Raw genomic sequence first — 24,235 nt, 5'->3', positions numbered from 1 at the left:
ATGATTTAAAAGAACATAAGTTACAAATTTTAGATAATCGAGTCGGAAAATATATTATCGGATACAATTCATTACAAGTTCTTGTTTCCACGCATTAAACAGTTTAATGTCGACGCACAGTAAATGTGCACATCACGGCCAGGTCCGTGATACAAGCGACCAGGTCCGCATATTAATCACATGTACACTGTACAATATACAGTTACAATATCAAAAATTAAAAAGCGGCAAGGTCGGCATAAAGAATTTGTTCTCGAAATTCATTCATTCACTTTAGCATCAAGTTTCAATACAAGCACATTTGAAATTAACCTTTATTCGTTTAAAACCGAATTCTCAGCACATCCCGACCCTGTTGAAAAATTAGAAGGGGTTTCATACTCAACAAAGTATTGCACGAAACCGACAAACTTTTCGGTGTCAACAGACTCGCGCATCGGTCAGAAAACTGTCGATTTCAAGTGAGGGATATCCAATGTACCGTTAGCTTTACATAATTGAATATGTTTTGGAGTGTAAGCTATAAAGAATACATGTGACAAGAGCAAATTAGTATCGCTTGACCAGTCAAACGTCAAAGCATCAATTATAAAAATATACCTTTTGTTAAAGGATCAAATAGCTTTGAAGTATACCTTGGGAGTTAAGCATTGTCACTATTAGCAAATCGATCTAAGCAAAAGGTCCAAATATTTTGTTAATATCATGAAAAATTCTGTCCGACAACAACCAATCGTCAAAATCAAATATTTTCCTATACTGATCCGCGGTAGTATTCAAAGTTCTTGCTATCCACTCAATTTTCAAACACATCGAATTTTCTATACAAAAATAAAAAATCTCCATAGCTAGATTGGGCAAATTCAGTTTCATGCTGCCAACTTCAGATATTTTAGCTACGTTTTGGTAATCAGTGAGTAGTTAAAAATTTATTTCAAAATGACCCGGAAAGCTTTCCAAGTCAAAATCACTGCCTTTAATTCTCGCTAAGTTGTCCTTGAGATTCTAGTGAAGAACGCCAAAATTCTAACTCTATAATAGACACAAGATCTAACTTAACTCTAGAGTCCCAAGAGGATCGGTCATCTACTAAATGATGTAAGTGTCTTGTCAACATTCTACATATATAACCTAATGCGAGTGATAATGCAATGATTTGACCAATATCCGCTGCAACTTTCCTTGCAGTCGTATTACAGGGATTTATAAGTGCCAAAACAATAATACTATTCAAAATAGTCAAACATTTTCTGTTCAGGTACACTTAAAGTACCCCTACGTAAATCCCATACAAAACCAAGCTAGTCTTAACTGTTGTATGGCTTCCACACACTTTTTCCATAAATTGGCAACAAAACAGCTGACAATAAATCAGACAATCTTTTGACATTTTTAACATAAATTTTTCAGTATCTTCAAATCCAAGTCCATAATCTTGATATACAATTATATTGAATAATTTACTTTACCAATATTTTACAAGGGGGTGTACCATTTTATTGAAAATGTAACAAGCTGAGCTCAGCACAAAAACCAACCTGAAGTGTTACATTGAATTTTAGTGTCACTTTTCTATGAAAACCCAAGAAACTTTTTTGATTCATCATGCATATCTATACAAAGGTACCCCGGTGATGTCTTGAATCAAACTTAAATGCAACATTTTTATTTGCTATATACGTTTTTGGCCTATTTTACAACCTTGTATTTCAATTTAGATAACATTTCGTATTGATGTACGTGTCTGAGTTCAAAAATTAACACCGATAAAGGATTAATAACATAAAGGGGAGTGCTAACTTCCTTAGCGACTTCCGTAAATACATTTTTTCGGTCAATAAAAGTTTTTCTTTCCAAAATTGTAGACTATTTCACTTTTTGTGCTGACATGAAATGTCATTGATATGGTTATATTTATAAATTTACTGTTTACAAATGTTTGAATTTTTTGAAATACTAAGGCTTTTCTACCTCAGGCATAGATTACCTTAGCTGTATTTGGCAACACTTTTAGAAATTTTGGTTCTCAATGCTCTTCAACTTCGTACTTTATTTGGCCTTTTTAACTTTTTGGATTCCAGCGTCACTGATGAGTCTTTTGTAGACGAAAAGCGTCTGGCGTATATACTAAATTTAGTCCTGGTATCTATGATGAGTTTATTTACAACCACTGGGTCGATGCCACTGCTGGTGGAGATTTATTTCCCCGAGGGTATCACAAGCCCAGTAGTCAGCACTTTTTGTGCTGACATGAATTGTCATTGATATGGTTATATTTATAAATTTACTGTTTACAAATGTTTGAATTTTTTGAAATACTAAGGCTTTTCTACCTCAGGCATAGATTACCTTAGCTGTATTTGGCAACACTTTTAGGAATTGTGGTTCTCAATACTCTTCAACTTCGTACTTTATTTGGCCTTTTTAACTTTTTTGGATTCGAGCGTCACTGATGAGTCTTTTGTAGACGAAACGCATCTGGCGTATATACTAAATTTAGTCCTGGTATCTATGATGAGTTTATTATATAATCGACCTTTAACATTATAAACTTGTACTAACTCATTGTCATTCTCATATTATGTGTCTAAACATAAATTAAAGTCAATCAAAGATAATACCTCATTTGGAACTGCTATTGTTGTTAGACCGCTTATTTCTGAACAGTTAGACGACTAAAGTCCTGTGGAAAACAACGAGAAAGCATCAGCTGTAGGGTTGCTAGTAGGATTGTCATCTTCACTCCTATGATGACTTCTTGCAGGTGCACGTTCAGGAGAACTTCGGATTCCCTCGTCAGACATGAAGGAGAAAAAAGATAAACAGACATTAACAGCAATTGAATTAAACGTGTAGACTGATTGAATGCAAACCGTCGAATGATTAAATTCCCGCTTAGGTATGATGCACGGGTGAATCCACCCGTGCAAATTACTACGCATAACGGTATTCGTTAAGGCTTATAACGAAAATAAATCGTAGTAGATGTACATGTTGTCGGCCACATTACAGGTAATTCATTTTACATTACTTATAATTCAAAATGCTGATTTTGTAAAATTGAATTTAAGTTTATTTACGTATTTTAATTTTATCGAATGTTTATAGATTTACAGACAATAAGTTATAGTAGCCATGCATACATGCAGAATGTTTCAACATTTTACCCGCATGTATAATTGTATTAAAAGTCGAACCTGTGTACACGGGTGAACCACATCAAACGTGTACTTCAAGTGTTACTGACACACATGGTTTCTTTTAATAAAGGTAGATTTCTGTGAATTTACTTTTAATTTGAATGATACAACCCTGTAAGAAATGACTTAATTTTAGAAAAAAACCTGTCGAATATTTTGAAAAGAGTTGAAACAGGAAATAGAACCGAAGTAACTTACTTTTATTTATTGACATTTCTCCTTTTAATACATACAATGAACTATCATACCACATTTTTTTATATATATAAAAATTGCGGTTTTTATCCAACGCATTCTTAGGTTTGAACGTAGTTTTCAATTAAGACTTGTATTTATATACGTTTATATTTACAATCGAATAATTAATAAACTCAAAACTCAGTTGCGAATTCACTTAACTTCCCTCTCACCCCTTATCCTTATGGAGATCCTGAATACACCAACCTGATATTGATTTGGTTCATGTTACTCAATTATTTTGGTTTCTATGTTATGTTTTGTTGTGTGTACAGTTGTCTGTCTTTTGGTATATTTCTTTCTAACTATCGCGTCGAATTTTCATTTTCGACTGATTATTTTAAATGTTCATTTGATATATTTCGCCTCTATTCGCCAAAACCATGCATTTAAAACCAAAGCTCATACTACATAGTCAGCTATAATGTTATTTCGTGGCCTTTTATAATTTACAAACATGGCAAGCGAAATACAAATCTTCTCCAAAATAATCGTGTAATCGACGTAAAAAGTAAAAATTTGACGTTACCATTTGAGACGCAATATCAATAATGTTTGTTTTGCACATCAGTATGGATACTTCTTAATGTTTTGTTGTACTGAAGATGCATGGAATACTGCCCAATGAAATAACGTAAGCAACAAACAACAAAATATATACCGTATTTGGGTAATGCATAAGTCTATATAAAATGAGAAGATATATACGGTATGCATGGTGAGTGCCAATGATAAAAATTCTCTAGCAGAGATCAATTGACATTACACGTAATAAATTGCAATGATTCCCCTTTTAGATCCGAAAAGGAAGAAGATATAATTTTGGATTTATATAAAAAGTCTGTTAAAAGTTAAACGGGTCTTGCTTATAAAATTCAAACGATTCAAACGAAAAAACTAACAGCCTAATTTATGTACAAAAAATGAAAGAAAAACAAATATGTAACACATCAACAAACGACAACCACTGAATTATAAGGCTCCTGACTTGGGAGTCCCAAGTTAGAACAAACACATACCTACAGAATTGGGCGGGGTTAAACATGTTAGCGGGATCCAAACCCTCCTTTAACCTGGAACAGTGGTGTATCAGTTAAGCATAAGAACGACATATAAAAATCAGTTGAGAAAGGCTTTAGTTAACTCATCAAATGGATACAAATAGAAATACATTTAGCAAATACACAGAGTGAACGTGACTGGGAACTTGCATTTTTTTCGACGTAGTCGGTATAGTTTCGGTTTGTGCACTTTGAACTTAAGGACGCTTCAATATGGCAACAAACTACGCATGCTCGAAAATTCTTTCTGTGATTGGTCAAAATGCTGTCATGGTTGGTGATTTGGTTGTGTTTGAAAAAAAGTCTCGAAAATTATATCGTGATGGAAAGCAAGTGAAAAACTATAAATATTTGAACTATATCTTACAAAGATTTATATTTTTATTAAAATAATTGTTTCTCCAAGAGCTCTTTCTATCCATGACAGCTGTTTATTCGGGACAATATACAGTTATGTAATTTTTAATGTAAACTTTGTTGTACGAACGTACATGACTTTTAGAACACACCTACGCATGTGAGATTTCCGCGGGGTTTTGGTGAATGTAAACAGAAAGAAACTACTTATACTACTACCAATAGTTTCTAGCTTTGTTAACCATGAATTAAGTTTAACGAAACAGTAGTAAATGTATATTTGTTTCTTTTTATTTGCACTAGATTTTAGGTGTCATCACAATATTCTTATATATGAATTATTGCCTTAATATAACTAGACTTAGTAAAGAAATTCTTGTAGTTACATTCAGATGGAGATTTTATTGAAGAGGTCCTGCATCATTAAGCCATTGTGCTTGTGAAGGTTATCGAAATGATAGTTTTAAAATATACTCAAATTTAAATACGTCGGATATCTTTTTTAAAGACAGTTCTTGTTGTATATACCAACAACAAAAATACATTATAAGTATAGACCTGAGAGTACTCGTAGTTACTGACAACTACTTCAAAGCCTTTTACAACAATAAAAAAAATCACGCATCTAAAACTAAACTATCAATCAGTACACATCCAACATCCAATGGATTTAGTGTAAAAGACTTCATAAACAGTCAGGGAAAACATGACCCTGTGGTATGTTCATTATTGGTAATGTACATTTGACGTGTCTCGGTATTTACACATGCCGTCATTTTTTTATTGTGCCAAAGTCAGTTTTTGTTTTCTTGTCTTTCATTTTTCGCAGGAAATACATGTGCCAAGTAAGGAATAAGACAGTTGTTTTAAATTTGTTTAATGTCTTTGAGTTTTTGATTTTATTCCATTTGATAAGGACTTTTCAGTTTTGAAGTTCTTTTTACTTTTTTTTGTTTTGTTTTAAAGCAAAAATCTATATATAATAGTATATTACTGAAACACTTCCTTTTGATGCAGTGTTTGTTCTTAATACTTTGTCTAAATCTCACTGATATAGATGTGATATTTTGTTTGTTATTTTTAACTTTTAAGTGTTGTTATTATTTTGTTTATGTAAACCCTTAATATGTGTATATTTTAGGTTCAAAAATTTATCACAAGATGGAAAAAGAGTCTCGTTATGAAACAACAGTCAAACGCCTCATTGGTCATAATCTGAATGCGGAGGAAAAGGTCCAATTGTACAACGACTGGAGCTCTACATTTGAAACGGTAAGCTCTTCAATTTACTTTCTAGACATCTGTCATAAAAGTAATCCAAATGCCAAATAAATGAATGTTTAATATAACGTTTATGTCACTCAAAACCATAAATCTTTTTGTATGTCATAGGAACCATTTTCCGTGCACCCAAGAGTTTGGTAATGGCGGCCTTGACACCTTAATAGCAGAAATTGCTAAATATTTCTATAATTGTTCAGATACCAACACAGTTACTATATATATTTACTTTACAATTACCATGCTTAACTTTATATAGTGCTTCGCAGATTTTGTCGGGAGGCTGCACGGTCAACCCTTTATCTCTTTTTTCGTTTAATATCTTGATCACTGTTCTGAAATGCAATCTCTAATAATCATATATAATTCTATTTCCATTATATGATCTTGGCATTGCTTCATGGATCATGTCTCAGAGATTCGTACATATATACATTTTGCTCCTTGGTAGCTCAAAACATAGATATTCTGAATTGCCATTAGACTTTATTACCTAACTTTCGATATTTCCAAGAATTTCCAACAATCATTTACGTTTCGTATTTGTTGAGATACGTGATTTCTTGCACGAGGTTTTATCTCAAACTACCAAAATAACGACTGTTTATACAATCTGTTATTCCTCCGCCTCATTTTTAGACTTAAATCTCGAATTTGACTTACACAGTCATCTCAGTACCAGAATCTATGACAAACGAGACGATTTTAATTTCGAAATTATAAATTTCCCCCACCTTAGTAGCAATATACCAACTTCACCTGCATATGGGATATATATTTCCCAACTTATTCGATATTCAAGATCTTGCAGCTCCTACTCAGACTTTGTAAAACGTCATCAGTGTCTGAGTAGAAAGTTGATGAACCAGGGGTATGTCAAAGAACGTCTCGTCCTTTTTCTAAAAAAGTTCATCGGAAGGTACCAAGACCTTGTTGATAAATATTCCGTATCAACTTCTCAAATAATACACGATGGTCTTGATGTATAGATTCTGCGTACTGATGTTGTGTATCATCTTAACAACATGTTTTATTGTTCTTTTATTTGTTTTTGTTCTATAATTAAGATTACTTTTACTGTTGAATGGTTTTATGTGATATCCGTTTGACGTGGCTCGGTACTTATACATCTCGTCAATGTGTTTGTATTGACTTTTTGGTGATTTGTTTTGTATATGTGACTCTTTGTATTTCTTTTGTGCTTATAACGTGACTCTGTACTTTAAAAGATCCCGTCAGTATGATATTTGTCTATAATATGTCATTATGATATATTTCTATTATGAATTACTATATACGTTGAACCACAAACGTCAAAATCAATCAATGGCGTAGTGGAATTGACAATTTTTGGATTCTCATAAATTCTATGTATAACTTTTGAACTAGTTTGAATCTCGGTCTATTTCTGTAATTTATTCTTACATACTTTTGATTTTTTAACTTTGTATGCGTACATTGCCTATGAAAAAATTTTAAAATTGTTTGTATGCACATTGAACAACAAATTTATGTGACGTATATAATTTTTCTAACGTCAGACACTCAAATCAATCCATGTGTTCTTAGACAGTAGATGTTATTGTGTCCTGTTAAATTGTTCCCTTTAAAAAGTTTTGGATTCTCATATATTCTATGTATAATTTTTGGACTAGTTTGAATCTCGGTCTATTTCTGTAATTTATTCTTACATACTTTTGATTTTTTAACCGTGTATGCGTACATTGCCTATGTAAATTTTAAAATTGTTTGTATGCACATTGAACGACAAATTTATGTGACGTATATAATTTTTCTGACGTCGGACACTCAAGTAGATCCATGTGTTCGTGGATAGGTTTTTGTGTCCTGTTAAATTGTTCCTTTTAAAAGTTTTGGATTCTCATAAATTCTATGTATAACTTTTGGACTAGTTTGATTTCTGTAATTTATTCTTACATACTTTTGATTTTTTAACCCTGTCTGCGCTCATTGCCTATGTAAAATTTAAAATTGTTTATAATCCAGGTACTTTTGATAACTATTGTATGCACATTGAACGACAAATTTATGTGACGTATATAATTTTTCTGACGTCAGACACTCAAATCAATCCATGTGTTAGTAGATAGTAGATGTTGTTGTGTCCTGTTAAATTGTTATACGATGATGACTGATGTTCCCATATTTTGACTATTTTATTGATTGTGACTGTTTATTTAACGCATCATGTAAATGTAACGGAATTTGATGAGACTGTTATTAAAGTGAGAGGGTTAGCGCTATAGAACCAGGTTTAATCCACCATTTTCTACATTTGAAAATGCCTGTACCAAGTCAGGAATATGACGTACGTCGACAGTTCTTGTCCATTCGTTTTTGATGCGTTTTGTTTTTTGATTTTGCCATGTGATTATGGACTTTCCAAATTGATTTTCCTCTGAGTTCAGTATTTTTGTGATTTTACTTTTTTATATATATTTTTATGATTTCATTTTCATTCTGCAGAATAACAAACAATTTGGTTACACGGGAAACAGTAAATGTTGTGATGTAGTATGTAAATATTTCCCTAAAAACAGAGAACATATTGTTATGCTTGATGTAGGAGCAGGTACCGGTTTACTAGCTGAAGAAGTGAGCATATGGAGTATTTATATGTTTTTTGTTTACTTTTGTATAAACGCATTAAAAGCCTAATTATACCATGTCTATATATACATGAAAACCGTTAAAATATGATTAATAATAGGTTAAAGAAAAAAATGTAGACATGAAGATCTGTAGGGACATTTACATAGTCAGTGTAAGCATGAGCTTTTTAAATTATTGTTCAGCTAAACACTCACCTTCTTGTAGTCTACTGTATGATGTTTTGTGTCCATATGATTAACTTTATAAAATTGAGAATGGAAATGGAGAATGTGTCAAAGAGGCAGGCATCAGCTCGACCAAAAAGCAGAAGGACACAATTTGGTCTTGAACACAGCGAGAAAATCCCAAATCATATAAAACTAACCAAAGCCAGACTTGAGACACCTTGATGTCTAGATGACAGTTTGTTTTCAATCTACATCGGTTGCATATGTTGTTATTTTCCCTTTTCTTATATAATACAAACTTACAAAATACTGCGGATTCATTATTATTCTTTGGATACCAATTTTCGTGGATTTCGTTGGTACAGTGTAACCACGAAATCAAATGTCCAACGAATATCATCTTCTCAATAGGCTTTGTATACAGAGATTGACAAAACCACGAAATCCAATATCCACGAATATGCGAGTTTTCAGCAATTCACGAAAATTGATACCCTAAAAAATAAATGAATCCACAGTATTAATTGTAAATAGGGAGGAAATACATTTTCTATCTAGAACATCTTTAACTCGCTACAAAGCAGAGTTCAACACACTGTACTACAGATATTTAAATTGTCATCTGTTATATCTATGCATTAGTTGGCATCTAAAGGATTTAAAATCATCGATGGATTGGATCCCTCTTCGGGAATGCTGAAAGAGGCAGAAAAGAAGAAGACTTATCGAAATTTATTCTGCAGTTACTTTACATCAAAACCTTTGCTGTTTAGCAACCCGGGTAATACATTTGTATCACTAAATACTAAAATATAAGTGTAGTAAATTATACGCTTTGTTAAGATTGGAAACAGTGGAATGTCATTTGTAAACCAATACAAACGTGTTTCGTTTGATTAATGGTTCTGAAATATTTAGTTTAACTCACTAATATGGAAGATTTGCATATACACAATCAGTTCAAACATTAATAATCATAAAAGCTTGAACTATAAAAGCTATCGCGTCAATCTGTAAATTGGAACATTAGAATATACTCAACTATGCAGTTTAAAAAAAACGGTAAATCATCATCTCCATTTTTTCATCTTTGAATGAAGTTTTGTAGTAATATTGAAAGATTTTTGTTTGATTATTTGCGTGTTTTTTTTTAACTCTAGATAGTTATGATTTATTAGCAGTTGTTGGTTCTTTTGTCACCGGACATATCCCGTATGACGCCATAATTGAAATGATAAGAATAACAAAACCAGGTAATATTATGCAAATACGTCAATCTCTTGTTGAACAATTTTACCATACACGAAGAACCCTTAAAGATACTTTTGCGATGTATTTATAGTGATTTGATAAGCCGTGAATATAACATAGACAATAACTGTTTATTGTCTTTAAATATTAGCTGTATTTGTACGAGGCTAGGAAACAAGGTGTATGGGAGCTTTTAGCGAGCTACTACACCTGTTTCGAGCCGAGTACAAGTACAGCTGATATTTTAAGACACTAAACAGTTATTGTCTCTTTATCCTGCAATTAATTCTGTATATTGTTTGTATTTTAAAAGACACAAAAACTAACATATTTAGCATTTATTTTCCATTTGTAATCCCTTGAGGCCCGCGTAGTAATATCAAAATCACACATTACGCTGCAGACGGGTTCGCAAAAGTGAATCTCGAATGGTCAACCATAATATACATCGCTCAAGGTGAATAATTATCAATTTTAACATAATAACTAATTTCAACAGAAAAAATAAATAACAAAAAATTGTAAAATTTGAAACAGAAGTGTACCAGTTGTCCTACGCTTCAGACTTGACCTGAGACTACTATAACACAGAGATTGGTCACTACCGATTTATCGTGTAGTGTGAGTCTCCACCTTTTCAGCTACGTTAATATAACGTAGTTTCGTATTCAATCGTAGTTTCGTATTTATCAGTAGCAGACGACAAATTTCATCACCTAATCACCGAGACTTCTAATTGTCTATTTCAGTACCGGATATAATTAAAAATAAATCATAAAAAAAATTGAATTAGAGGGAAAAAGAAATTAAATTATTAATATTTTCGTTTAACTATTCATATCTAGATATTTTTAATCAGTTTATAGTTCGTTAATAAATTTTAATTATGCGGCGAAAATGCAAATGTGATTAATCTTATCCATCTTAAAGTTTGGTACATTGTTTTGCTACAGGTCCGTTAATTGTATCTAATAAACAAGTATTTTACCTGTAAAGACAGGTAGTCTCAATAGCATGGGAGGTGAATTTGTTTCACAGCTGGGTGCCCTCAGGATACACGAGGCTCCGTTAATTGCAATAAACTTGTATACTTGTACAAGGTATTTTTACAGCTCACGAGTACCCATGTTACATATTTATTGCAGTAATTAAAACCTTGTCAATTACCATCGTTGCACTGGAGGTAGGATTCAGGAGGGTATAAATGGGGTTTTACAATATTCAAAAAACATGTAGAGAATGGAGAAAAATGGACTGTCAAATAAAGAATAGAGACTAGAAACTAACTCGGTTTTACAATTTAAAGAATAGAGAATAATTACACAGAAATAATCAAATCAAATATTTTATTATAGTAAATAAAGAAACCCCACCAAGAACCTCATTCAGATTATCCTACGTAAATTTTATTTTTGAACCCATATTTTTTTCGGTTTCAACCCCTTTCTCTTATGTCTTTTTTTTTTAATTTTCAGTTTGATAATTAGGTGGTGCGGTTTATTTCTGATCACATATAGTCATTGCTTTCTATTAAAGATTCAGCTAATAAGGATGCCTTTCATAGTCAGTAATAAATGATAAATCAAAGATTCCTTATTCAATCAATTTAGATAAAGATTTTGCAAACAATGTATTTTGCGGCAAATACATTAGAAACACAAAATTTCATTATAAAAGTCAAATGAATAATTTACTTGGGTAATATATCATAAAAGAGTTAGAACTTCACATAAGCTAAACTGGACCCCTGCTGTTGCTTCAATCTTCGATCATGTCGAAGTATCAATCAGTATGTGGCCAGTTTACACATAAGCCATAAAAATTAAAATTATGAATAAATGTTCCCCCAAAATCGTCGTCATTTTTATTTTCAAATTCACAATGATTTTTTTTATCTTGGGATGATTGAAATCGATCTCAATTCTTGATCTTTAACGGAGTGATTATACTGCATCAGATATTGAATCTGACAAGGATAAAGTCTCTGCTGCAAAGACTGCAAAAAACTACAAAAGAAGCAGCAACCGCAGTTGCTTGTCAATCGAAACGACAAGCTATATATCAGTGGCCCGAGTGTGACAATACTTAATGTTGAAGGCCGTACAGTGACCTATAGTGGTATATGTCTGCGTCATTTTGGTCTCTTGTGGTGACAGTTGTCTCATTGGCAATTATACCACATCTTCTTTTTTATATTATTCTTCCGTTTCTGGTTTCCATGGCTATTTAAGAAGAAAAAACATTCTAATCAAGATAAAAGGTAAGTAATAAGTCTCTCCTCAGAGTAGTCTCAGACTTGACATTCACTAAACATGCATGCTGAAATTGACATGGTTGATTTTGTAACACAATCATACACATTCAAGTTTTGAAATCGACAATAGTCATCGTCATTGGAATGCAAGTGGAATACACATTCTGAGGTCACACAGGTTCAAGCAATACTCAGTCCGGCAGTGGGCGGAGCTTTAAAGCGATATCTGTATAGTATACAGATACAGCATAGCGATATCTGTAGGGCTGTATCTGTAGAGTAAGACACCCAATTGCAGGATAAATATGATTATTTTGCACGTGCATATCGTAGGCTACAGTTGGTCCCTAAACAATAAGGTTTAGAAATGGACGTCACACTAAACTCCGAAACAAAAACAAAAAATAATTGAATAACGTATGGGACACACTACTGTGGATGAAGTAAACATGTTTTGTTCGATCTAAAATCTACCCTTTACCTCAACAAATTGTGGAATAAACAAACCAAAGATATACGCACAGTACAAACCAACTAAAAAGACATCCGAGTCCGATGTGCGAATAGGTAAGAATAAATAAATTTGGTGTTTCTACTGTCTTCTGATTGGTTAAAATTATTAGTTTTATTTTCAATGTTGTCAATTTTGATGGCGACACGCCCACTCTGACGTTGTGTATTCATACGCCAACATGTGTGTACGTTGTTATTGTAAATATAAACAATATAAAAAGTTCTTTGAGTCTTAGATTTGATAGTAATTTATTTATAATGAATGGCAATAATATATTTTGATTTTATTGAACCATAAAACTAATTTTTGACTTTCACATTTTACATAATCCGCTTCGCGGATTATTCAATGTGAAGAGTCAAAAATTAGTTTTATGGTTCAATAAAATCAAAATAGATAATAGCCATTCATTAAATAAACTAAGCAAAATAACAATTATTATTACAAGTTGTTACTTTAATACCAGTTTAAAATCTCAATTCAAAAAATCGAAACATCATATCTTGATCATATGAAAATTAACCACAAGCTCTCATTTACTTGATTTTTTGATTGGATAGCTGAGCAGAGATCATTCAATTTGGTTAACTTTTCTCGTGAATATCAATTTTATGTGATTTTATGAAAGGGTAAATTAAACAAACCATCTTTGTAGCTTTTCATCGTGTTACATTTACCATGAATATATTTGTTACCGACTATTTTTTGTCTTCTCTTCGTGTGTTTATCATTTTTTAGGTGGTATAATTTGTATAGTGAATAGACGTTCCCCTTTTTATGAATCACCAGACTACGAGGATAAGTTTTTCCCGTTATGTGATCGTTTGGAGAAAGAAGGAAAATGGAAGAAGGAAGAGATTACCACGTTTAATGGATTTATCGAGAACGCAGATGGAATTATCATAGTGTATCGTGTTCGATAACAGCATACACGTACAAAATTATTGTTGAATCGTTACACAGGGTAATGCGAAATGAACGGACCAAAGACTGAGGTCTACATGAAAAGGTTCTGATTTAAAAAGAGCTTCTGCAAACAATAAATTGATTTATTTTTTAATACTTTGATTTCTTATTAACACCTTTTGGTAAAACCTTACGATACTTATGTTGCGGGCATATTTCGTAAATAAAATTTTTTTTTTGATAAGAGTCTAACTGTTTCCTTTTACAAACTATTCAACTGTTTCTATTTGTAAATGCATGCACCTACATGATTTTTTTAGTTTTGTCAGATTGTAAAAAATCGAGACAAAAACGGGAATTACACTGTACATTATTGAGTATGTCCTTTCTACACACACATCTCTAACGATGTCTTCACATAAGTAAAATTTTGTGCTCAGAAGTTAAGATGACAACAAGACAGGAATAAGACAGTTTTTATATATTTGCTTGAATTGTTTGAGCTTTTGTTTTTTGTTATTGTTATTTTTCTTTTTATTATATCTTTCAACTATTTTGTGTTCTAACTGCAACCACATGTATGATGCGCGTGTTTGGTGTACAAGATAATAAAACAGATCCGTGCAATTCATTGTCATATTTCGCACCACATTTAAATAAATGTTCACATGATTTGTTTCGTATACTAATACTTTGTATAACGTAACATTCATAAAATATACAGAACTAAATTAAGGCTACGTTTAAAAATATTTTGGTTGCCAGAACCTACTACTTTATCATGTTAATGGTCGAAACATTTGGTATGTATGTAATTTCTTTTTCTTTTGTGCAAAAACAAGTAAGGATGAGATGTATATTTTGTCTGCATGCCTACATGATTAAAAAAAATATATATTCACATGAAGTCAATAAATTTTTTGAGTAGGCATATGCATTCTGGGTAGGTTGAGAAGGAAATGTGAAACAATCCCCATGTTTGCATACGATTGATATACGGAACGACTATGAGCGCAAATAATACAAAACAAATTATATGCACATGTTAAAAAACACGTTATACATAGATGCTTTTCCAACGTCAGGACCTTTTCATTTTTCGGTGATTGTAGTATTTCATATATGGTTTTTCTTTTAATTTGATTGTTATACGTAATGTAAGGCCGTTGTTTTTTTTCGTTATTTTTTATTCATTCATATTTTGTCATGTCGGGGCCTTACGTTGCTGACTGTAAGGTAATGTATTTAGTTATTGTTGTAATTGCATCGTCGCGTTGCTTAGCGAACGTCATCAAGAATTTACTTGATATTTGAATAATAATTGGCAACCATAAGGGTAACCATATACACATAATTGCGACTGTAAAAAGGTAGGAAATGTTTTGCATTTAAGTTATAACGTGAATTTGAGTTTGATCGAGCATACAGGAATATATGTGAACCTATTTTCCAATCTTAAAACAAATATGTTCGTTGGGAAGCTGAACTACTTGTAAGAATCAGATGTAGAATGTTCTATGTAAACAATTGTTTTTTTTTAGGTTTAAATAAACGGAGATAACAATTATTGTTTTTTCTTTTGTCACATGACATAGCAGACGACAATGCAGCTAAAATAGATACTATCGTTATAAAGATTGCGTACAACTATACTGGAAACATTCGAATACATTTAAATACGACTTGTGTTCTATCTTCTGGTTTTGTGATGCTCTGATATCAGCTCTTCTGCTTCAAATCAAAATTAAAACAAACAATGCTAAAAAAAGATACACTACATAAAGTAACGAAATAGAATAACTATTTTGATATTAAAAAGTGCATTTTTTTTTATCATTTTGAACACACTAAAAACATATATCCGTAAAATCTTTTGAAATCCGCTTTCTACCTTTGAGTTTTCAAAATCAGTTTTCTTTTTTTTTAGAATTACCAGCTAGATAAAAAGACGTACGATAAAATAACTTCTTGTGACAAGAGTAATGGTCAAGAATTACCGGTTTACAATGTACACGTTTATCTGTAATGATTTCACACGTACGTTTGTAGATGTAGCACAATACAGGTAATTCATTTTAAAATGTGTATTAATAACTTCATCCTTCTCCTAAAGGTGTATACTAATACGTTTTATCTAAGGTTTAATAAGACTGACAGAAAACATGCTTCATTGCGAAAAGATTTACAAAAGATCAATGTTGCATTTCAAATTGTGTAAAATTGATGTAGGTGTAAATCTGTTACCCAATGTAGTTTACATATTACTGTTACTAGCTAGTAAACATGGTAAAAGTTGAAGTGTTACCAGTTAATTTACTTTAATTAGTATGAAGATAGAGTACGTCATTAAATAACAATTCTGGTTTGAGGTCGTTGATCGTAAATGGTTCTCTCCGTGCATTCCAGCTTACACCGTTATTAAAACTTGACATGCACAAAATAGTAAAAAGTTATGAAAGTTGCTTTAAATACCAAAGAAAGATCAAACAATCATTTAAAATCATATAAGAAAAATAAGAGCGTTTTAAATTTATGTTATTTAATTTTGTTGAATCTGGTATTGACTCCGATATCACAACGGGAGAACAGTGCATTTATTACTTTGCAGTATAGACAATCAGCTGTGGCATTACAGAGTTAGACTAAGTATGTTTTGTAGTTATCATTCACTCGGTTTATTGATCTCATCCCGGCGAATCTGAATAAGACTATATATTTACAGCTGATTTCCTAATGCTTGCAAAGTAAAACTTTGTTTGGCTTGCTTGCTTTGTTTGTATAATTGTTTATACAAGCTTTGTAAATAAGATTGGCATCTTTAAACAATATATATAGGCATTGTTTAACCTGAATATATTATATTTGAATTTAATCATTATCTTATGGATTGTACAATATAAAAACCAAGCAAGCAAGCTAACCAAAGTTTTGTTCTACATGCATTAGGAAATTAGCTGTAATACGTCTTTCTGTCCGTACTTTTATCAGTCCTTTCGCCACATCTTAATAACGAGCAACCTTTTGTAACCTTATCATAGATTAAGTAAATATAACAAGAAATTAAACTTTCTTGAATAAAAAGACCAACATTTTACCGTTGAATTCGGAAATTTATATCAAAAAGTAAAATCACAAAAATACTGAACTTAGAGGAAAATCAATTCGGAAAGTCCGTAATCACATGGCAAAATCAAATAACAAAACACATCAAAAAACGAATGGACAAGAACTGTCATATTCCTGACTTGGTACAGGCATTTTCAAATGTAGAAAATGGTGGATTAAACCTGGTTCTATAGCGCTAACCCTCTCTCTTTAATAACAGTCTCATCAAATTCCGTTATATTTACATTGATGCGTTAATTAAACAGACACAATACATTAAACAGTCTAAATATGGGTACATCATTCATCAACGTATAACAATTTTACAAGGAAAGATTTAACAAAACACATTCACAATATATATCATATTTTCTATTTGTATCTTGAAATATTTTTTTCACTCTCGTTCAATAAAAAGCAAATCTAGAATTAGTTATCAAAGGTACTAGTACCAGGATTTTAATTAAGTACGGCTTATATTTTACGTTATCTATTCGTAGAAAGCACAATTAGCTGTTGATCTTTCTATTACTGGTCTTTTCCTATTCATTAGACATTTTTATGATTGACGTAGGCAAACTTGATATCGTCTCCTGTCACATTGTGACGTCGCTTATTACTTCCCTCACACATTATGACGTCGCTGATAGTACCTGCTCTCGTCTCAAAGCCGTGATACGAGTACTATTGAGCATCTTAACAGGGTGATATACGGAGGGAAGGACGATATAATTGATGTATCAGAAGAACCGACAAATCAAAGGATTAAAAAACCGCACGCGTGGTACTATTTTTGTTTCAGGTAACATAGTTTGACTCTTGTCAAGTTTACACTTCACGTAATTTCATAAACTTATTTCATTAACAACGGACTGATTATTTGAATTGGGTTTTGAACAAACTTTCAGCACTATTGACTTTTCGAGTCAGACACTTTTGAAAGTTTGGGAAAAACCGGTGTTCTCCTTGAAAACTACTAAGATGGACGAAAACAGGCAATCGTAGTCAATTCAGATTGAAGTACATCTCACCTGCCATGAGCAATATTTGAAGTCCTTACATCGGTGTTGACAAGGTAGTGAAATGTTACATAACACCTAGGAAATTCGGCTTACGACATCCCCTTGATAATGATAGGTGGGTAAAGAAAATATGTGACAGTAAAGATTTAATTGGTGTATACGTTTGAGTGTAACGCAAGGTTAATTCACTTTAATTAGAGGTCGGTCATTTACAAACGTATCAACCGTATCGTATACGTTGACGTATCCGCATCTGCAGATATATCAAAACATATTATGTGATCCCGAGCTTATTAATAAGACGATGCTTCATTTAAAAAACAACTAATTGAAATCTCTTTGGAACAATCAAACATATACACTTTCGATATTTGTGAAAGTGGTGTATTGTAAATAAACTAAATAAGGGGTTTAATCAACTACTCTTACATGCCATTAAAAAGGAGCCCATGTAGGGCAGGTACACGAATATCGTACACAATCCTTTAATAATCTAGTCAAAATAATATTCTTACATGAATAAACACAAATCAAAATCAAATGTACTACTTAAATACATGTAAGGAACTTTGAATATTGTTCATTTGCGATGTTATCATAAAAGGTTATAGAAAAATACTGAGCATCACTCTAATGGTCAAATAATAATTTGTTTATACGTGAGCACAAGTTCACAAACGATTTTACCGTATTCACTCCTATCATGCCTGTAAATTGTTCCAACAGTTGAACTATGGGGAATATCTTTAACAGTCCGGTTACATGTTCCACAAAAACTCCATATTTCGTAATTGTTTTGTAAATTTCTGCATTAGAAATTAATCTGTCGCCCATTTGCATTATTGAAAGAACATAACATAACATTAAAGATCGGAATAACACACTGTTATTTTGGTATATCTGAAGATGCGGATACGTCAACGTATACGATACGGTTGATACGTCTTTAAATGACCGACCTCTATTATTAATTGTAACTAAATCTCAAGATGATCCTATATATAATTTTGTAATTTTTGTTAATATTATATTATATTTCATTGTAGAAAAGTTATTTTCATGTATTATATTTATGGAATTCATTTGAATATATTTTAGTTTCAAACATAAGCATGGATAAAGAATCTGTTTATGATACAACAGTTAAACAACTACTAAGCCATAATTTAAATACTGAGGAAAAAACAAAGTTGTACACCGACTGGAGCTCTACATATGAACTGGTAAGATGATAACATCAGTGGTCAAAGTTTAATGAAATAATTTAGTGGCTTCATTGTATTGTATAACGTTACGTTGGCAGAACAAAACATGGCATAAATATGAACATTGCTGACTAGTCGCAGATATACCATAACATTATGAGTTTAGTGTCATGGAATCTTAAATTTTCCCCTCCAAATAATAGAAATTTGAGCCGCAGATTAGATCTAACTTGTTATTAATCTCATGAACAATATTTTTTGTTTAAAAAAAACACAACATCAAACGGACACAAAAAACCCAAAGAACCCTCTGTTTTGAAGTCCCTAAACTAATAATGTACTGCCATTGCACAACAGTTTTTGCATAACGGATTCATGTTGACCATTAACCAGAATTTTTTCTTCTTGAAACAGAAAAAGGAAAAAGGAAACAATAAATCCAGTAAAAATCATTAACGCAGCAACACAAATGAAAATACAAAACAACATCAAAAAGACAAAAAAAAACCAACTTCAGCCTAAACAATTACATTTTTTTTTTCAACTAGTCGATATTTTTTGGTGTGCTTTATATGACTCTAATAAGTTAAAACACTCGCAAATGATTTTTACAGTTTATTCCTTTGTTGTTTTGATACACCACTCGTGACGTTTGTCACTTTCAAATTCTGCTTGTGCTTGTCCGACGTCAGAGGCCTGACATTTAAAAGTTATCATAAGTTAATGTTTGTCATATTCAGTAAATTGTAAATCTACTACACATTTAAATAGTTTTTTTAAAAAATTTTTATGAGGTATGAGTAATACAAAGCTGCAGTAAGTATACCGCTGTTCAAAATTCGTAAATCGATGGACAAAAAAACAAATCGGGGTAACAAACTAAAACTTGAGAAACGCATTAGATATATGTTGAATACAACGACATATTAAAATGTAACACACACAGAAACAAACTTAGCATTAGAAAAAAATCCTATGAGAATAACAAATATGACATCAAAACCAGATTTGGAATAGAAAAGTACCGAGACACGTCTTATAGTAGTGTGAATTCACACTCAAATATAAGAAAAAAAAACAACCGACACAGCGGAAACACAACGTTAAAATATAACACACACAGAAACCAACTATAATATAACAATGGCCATGTTCCTGACTTGGTACATGACATTTTGAAAGAAAAAATTGTGGGTTGAATCTGGTTTCGGGGCATCCCAAACCTCCCTCTTTAATGGCAATGTTAAATATAACATTAAAATGACAACATACATTACAGGACTACAATACAAATAAATATTAGACAAAGAAATACATGAATAATAGCTACCAAAAGGCACCATATAGGGGAAATCTTTAATTTGGTATTAAAATTAGAAAGATCTTATCATAGCGAACAGTTGTACTAAGTTGCAAGTTGATTGGACTTCAACTTCATCAAAAACCATCTCGACCAAAATCTTTAACCTGAAGCGGGACAGACGGACGAACGGACGCACAGACCAGAAAACATAAAGCCCATAAATGGGGCATATAAATGGGGCATACAAATTAAGAAAAAAAAAACCTGAGGGAATTGAATACCGTATTGAGGGTTATTTTCGCGGGGTGTAAATTTTCGCGGATAGAACAAAATCGCCAAAATAAATTCCGCGAATTTAAAAGTGCACATGCAAAGGTGTAAACATTTTGAATCCGCCAAAATAATAACGGCCAAAATATTTCGTATACTTTATTCAATAAAAATCGCGAAATTTTACACCCGCGAAAATAACCCGCTAAACGGTATATCATAATCTGAACTGGACTGGCTGTGTCGAAGAGTTATATATTCACAACACAAACCCACACTAAATACAATATGTCATATAAGGGAATTAAGCTAATACACAAACCGATCAGATTTAATAAAGAATATCACTGGTAAAATCGACACAGATAGATAGTTATCAAAGGTATCATAATTATAATTTAGTACCCTAGACCCGCGTTTCGTGTACATAAAACTCATCAGTGACGCTCATATCAAAATAGTTGTAAAAGCCAAACATGTATAAAGTTGTAGAGCATTGCGGATCCAACATTCTATATACGTTTTAGTCAGTAAATTCGTAACGGAAACCGTAAAAAATAGGTCGTCTATATTTTAGATTTTATTTCTTTATATCAGAATCATAAAATTTTTGGCAATTGTTTTCCGGTTAAAAGCAGACATCATACATAATAGAACTACTTAAATGCTTAGCTTTTTTTCTTTTTAATTTAAACATTGTGCGTTAAGAGATACAAATCTGAATTAAGCTTACAAAATGTCGATAAGGTAACCTCATAATATCTTGCTTTCTCTTTATTCAGAATTTAAAACAATTTGGTTACGCTGCAAACAGTAAATGCAGTGAAGTTCTATGTAAATATTACCCTGAAAACAGAGAAAACATTGTTATACTGGATGTGGGAGCTGGTACTGGTTTACTAGCGGAAGAAGTAATAATATGAATGACTGATGCATTGGTTCATTGTATAACATTTGCATAATGCACACACAAGAAAACGACCTCCAAAAGTAATCACCAACGAGAAGGGATTAAAACATGTTATATTTTCTAGGAACTTTTTCAATTTTGCATCATATGTCTACTAGAAGAACAATGCTTTTGTGTGTAAAAAACTTTTAGACATAAGATTTTTTTTGATATGGGTTTGGTTTCAAAAGTCTATGACTGATACTATTGTTCATGTGATATTTACGTCCGATTCTAGAATCTCTCAAAACGCGAATCCCATGCCTAAAGGTTATACCGTATAGCGGGTTATTTTCGCGGGGATAAAATTTCGCGATTTTCATTGAATAAGGTATACGAAAAATTTTGGCGGATTTAACATTTTTAACATTACCTTTGCATGTACATTTTTAAATTAGCGGAATTTATTTTGGCGATTTTGTTCTATCCTCGAAAATAAGCGAAAATTTACACCCCGCGAAAATAACCCGCTATACGGTATTATATTTGTCATTTTTGGTTGATGAGCTCGTCGTGTATTAAAAATATTTGGTCTTTAAAATATCTAAGCTCCGAGCAACTTTGTAGAGATCTTTATTGTCGAAACATGCATCTAGTGATTAAAACAGTTAATGTTATTGTAAATTGTTGATGTCTGAATGTTGACCCCTGAAATCTTTCTTTCTTCGTATTGTTATTTCGAAGAATACTTTATTTGCATTATTTTATAATACAACAAATATCATAAATATACAGATATATTATAAAGAGCTATCTTACTAAATTATCGAAGTATGATTTTATAACATATGGATAAGCAAAGATGTATTAAAATGTTTGTCCTTGACCAATCAAGATCATCATTCATCTCATATCGTCACACATTGAATTGAATTTATACTTTACAGTACATGGAAATTAAATCAGTATACATAAAATGTGTACATATGTATTTTAGTTGGCAACAAAAGGATTTAAAACCATCAATGGAATAGATCCATCTCCAGGAATGCTTAAAGAAGCTGAAAAGAAGAAGTTATATCGAAATGTATTTTGTAGTTACTTTACATCAAAACCTTTGCCATTTTTCAAACAAGGTAAAATATTTGCAAGACTTAATATAACTATCGAATTGTTATTCAATTATACATGTATTACAAGCAATTCTCAAATGAAAAATGTATTCAGAGAAACAAATTGTAAGTTCAGATATACCGTACGTGTTCACATATGTTTCAGATAAAGTCAGTTAAACATTGCACATCAATAAGGCTTCAGGATGATATAAAATACTAGAACTGTATAAATTAAAAAAATAATTATATCAGCTTTAAATAAGTCCTAATTTTAATATGAACATAATAGTCACTTACATATGTATTTTTTTTATGATTATTTCTTGAAGTGTTGTTGATACCTTGTTTTTTTTAATTTGTAGACAGTTTCGATTTGCTAGCAGTTGTTGGTTCATTTGGTACAGGACATATTCCGTATGACGCCATAATAGAAATGATAAGAATAACAAAACCAGGTAAAACTAACATTTTATGACTCTTAAGAAGAAATTTCGAACTTAATTAGACTTTAGGCTATGACATTCGAATACTTTTGTCATTGTAACAGTATTTGCGAGTTCAAAAATTAAGTAATCTTAAATGATCCCGTTTGTTTCCTCGTTTGAATTTCCTCTTAAGTTGTCTACCTTGTGTTTTGTTACTCTGTTGTTTGTCTCTTGATCGTATTTTGCAACGACATTCTACCGTTTATTTTCAATTATGAGTAGAATATTCCTTTTATATTTCCTTCTTCTAGTTACTATTGCATTAATTGCGATTTGTTGCAAAGGTATCTCTAGTTGCAGAAGTTTAAAGTTCACACACAAAATGTTTGTGTGTGTATATATGACTTATTGACAATGTTTGTCTCGTCTCTAATGTCTTTTTCGTAAAATTTAGGTGGTGTAATCTGCATATCGAATAGACGTTCACCTTTTTATGAATCACCAGACTACGTGGATAAGTTTTTCCCGTTATGTGATCAGCTGGAACAAGAAGGAAAATGGAAGAAGGAAGAGATTACCACGTATAAAGGATTTATGGAGAACGCAGATGGAATTATCATAGTGTATCGTGTGAACTAAGACAACACAACAACATTTTAGACATGGAAGTTTCAATATCACTTTAGATTCTTTCGACTCTCTTAAAATGCTTTTAAAAAATGCAGAAAACAAAGAAAGTGCTTTAATGTATATTCATACATTTTGATTAAATTGTAAAAGTAGTATATTTTCTTCTTCATGAAATTTACTCATAAAACAGAATGATTATTAAATAATTATTTCTGTTATTTGTCCTTTTTATCGCGCTTCCACTGGAATGCATTATTAAACAATGTGTCAGTTTATTCATATCCAATCTTTTAACTTCCTCATACTTAAGGTGGTACCCATCACTTTCGCTAAAATTAATTTGGCTCGATTAATTTTCATAAAATTTTGTCAAAGTATTTACTTTGAGACTTTAATAAAAATATAAAAA

At 31.7% G+C, this 24,235-nt stretch overlaps 2 protein-coding genes across 4 annotated transcripts; both read left to right on the top strand.

Annotated features, from left to right (window-relative positions):
* The first annotated feature begins 2,929 nt into the window (after window positions 1–2,929).
* On the top strand, window positions 2,930–13,977 carry LOC134692196 (methyltransferase-like protein 27). Its single transcript, XM_063552645.1, has 6 exons — window positions 2,930–3,012; window positions 5,997–6,127; window positions 8,624–8,752; window positions 9,580–9,718; window positions 10,089–10,190; window positions 13,695–13,977. Exons 2-6 carry the CDS (start codon window positions 6,017–6,019, stop codon window positions 13,877–13,879), a joined length of 666 nt encoding a protein of 221 aa, XP_063408715.1. The 5' UTR covers window positions 2,930–3,012; window positions 5,997–6,016; the 3' UTR covers window positions 13,880–13,977.
* A 1,878-nt stretch (window positions 13,978–15,855) lies between these two features.
* Window positions 15,856–23,979, top strand: LOC134693068 (methyltransferase-like protein 27). Of its 3 annotated transcripts, none has more exons than XM_063553776.1 (6): window positions 15,856–15,927; window positions 19,088–19,212; window positions 21,550–21,678; window positions 22,654–22,792; window positions 23,134–23,226; window positions 23,651–23,979. In XM_063553776.1, the coding sequence occupies exons 2-6, from the start codon at window positions 19,102–19,104 to the stop codon at window positions 23,833–23,835; spliced, it is 657 nt and encodes a 218-aa protein (XP_063409846.1). In that variant the 5' UTR covers window positions 15,856–15,927; window positions 19,088–19,101; the 3' UTR covers window positions 23,836–23,979. The 3 variants fall into 3 exon arrangements, with proteins under 3 accessions (XP_063409846.1, XP_063409847.1, XP_063409845.1); XM_063553777.1 differs by lacking the exon at window positions 15,856–15,927 and adding an exon at window positions 16,403–16,508; XM_063553775.1 differs by lacking the exon at window positions 15,856–15,927 and adding an exon at window positions 18,086–18,104.
* Window positions 23,980–24,235: the final 256 nt, after the last annotated feature.

The sequence above is a fragment of the Mytilus trossulus genome, chromosome 12 (assembly GCF_036588685.1).
Source record: "Mytilus trossulus isolate FHL-02 chromosome 12, PNRI_Mtr1.1.1.hap1, whole genome shotgun sequence".
Taxonomy (NCBI): Eukaryota; Metazoa; Mollusca; class Bivalvia; order Mytilida; family Mytilidae; genus Mytilus; species Mytilus trossulus.
This window is presented reverse-complemented; position numbering and strand designations above follow the sequence as displayed.

What these genes read in the sequence shown, in the direction of transcription:
- LOC134692196 (XM_063552645.1), top strand. Translation starts at nt 6,017, where the DNA reads ATGGAAAAAGAGTCTCGTTATGAAACAACAGTCAAACGCCTCATTGGT. An exon ending in GGAGCTCTACATTTGAAACG is followed by an intron (nt 6,128 to 8,623) that starts GTAAGCTCTTCA and finishes TTCATTCTGCAG; the next exon opens with AATAACAAACAATTTGGTTA. An exon ending in CCGGTTTACTAGCTGAAGAA is followed by an intron (nt 8,753 to 9,579) that starts GTGAGCATATGG and finishes TCTATGCATTAG; the next exon opens with TTGGCATCTAAAGGATTTAA.
- LOC134693068 (XM_063553775.1), top strand. An exon ending in CTGGTTTACTAGCGGAAGAA is followed by an intron (nt 21,679 to 22,653) that starts GTAATAATATGA and finishes TATGTATTTTAG; the next exon opens with TTGGCAACAAAAGGATTTAA. An exon ending in GATAAGAATAACAAAACCAG is followed by an intron (nt 23,227 to 23,650) that starts GTAAAACTAACA and finishes CGTAAAATTTAG; the next exon opens with GTGGTGTAATCTGCATATCG.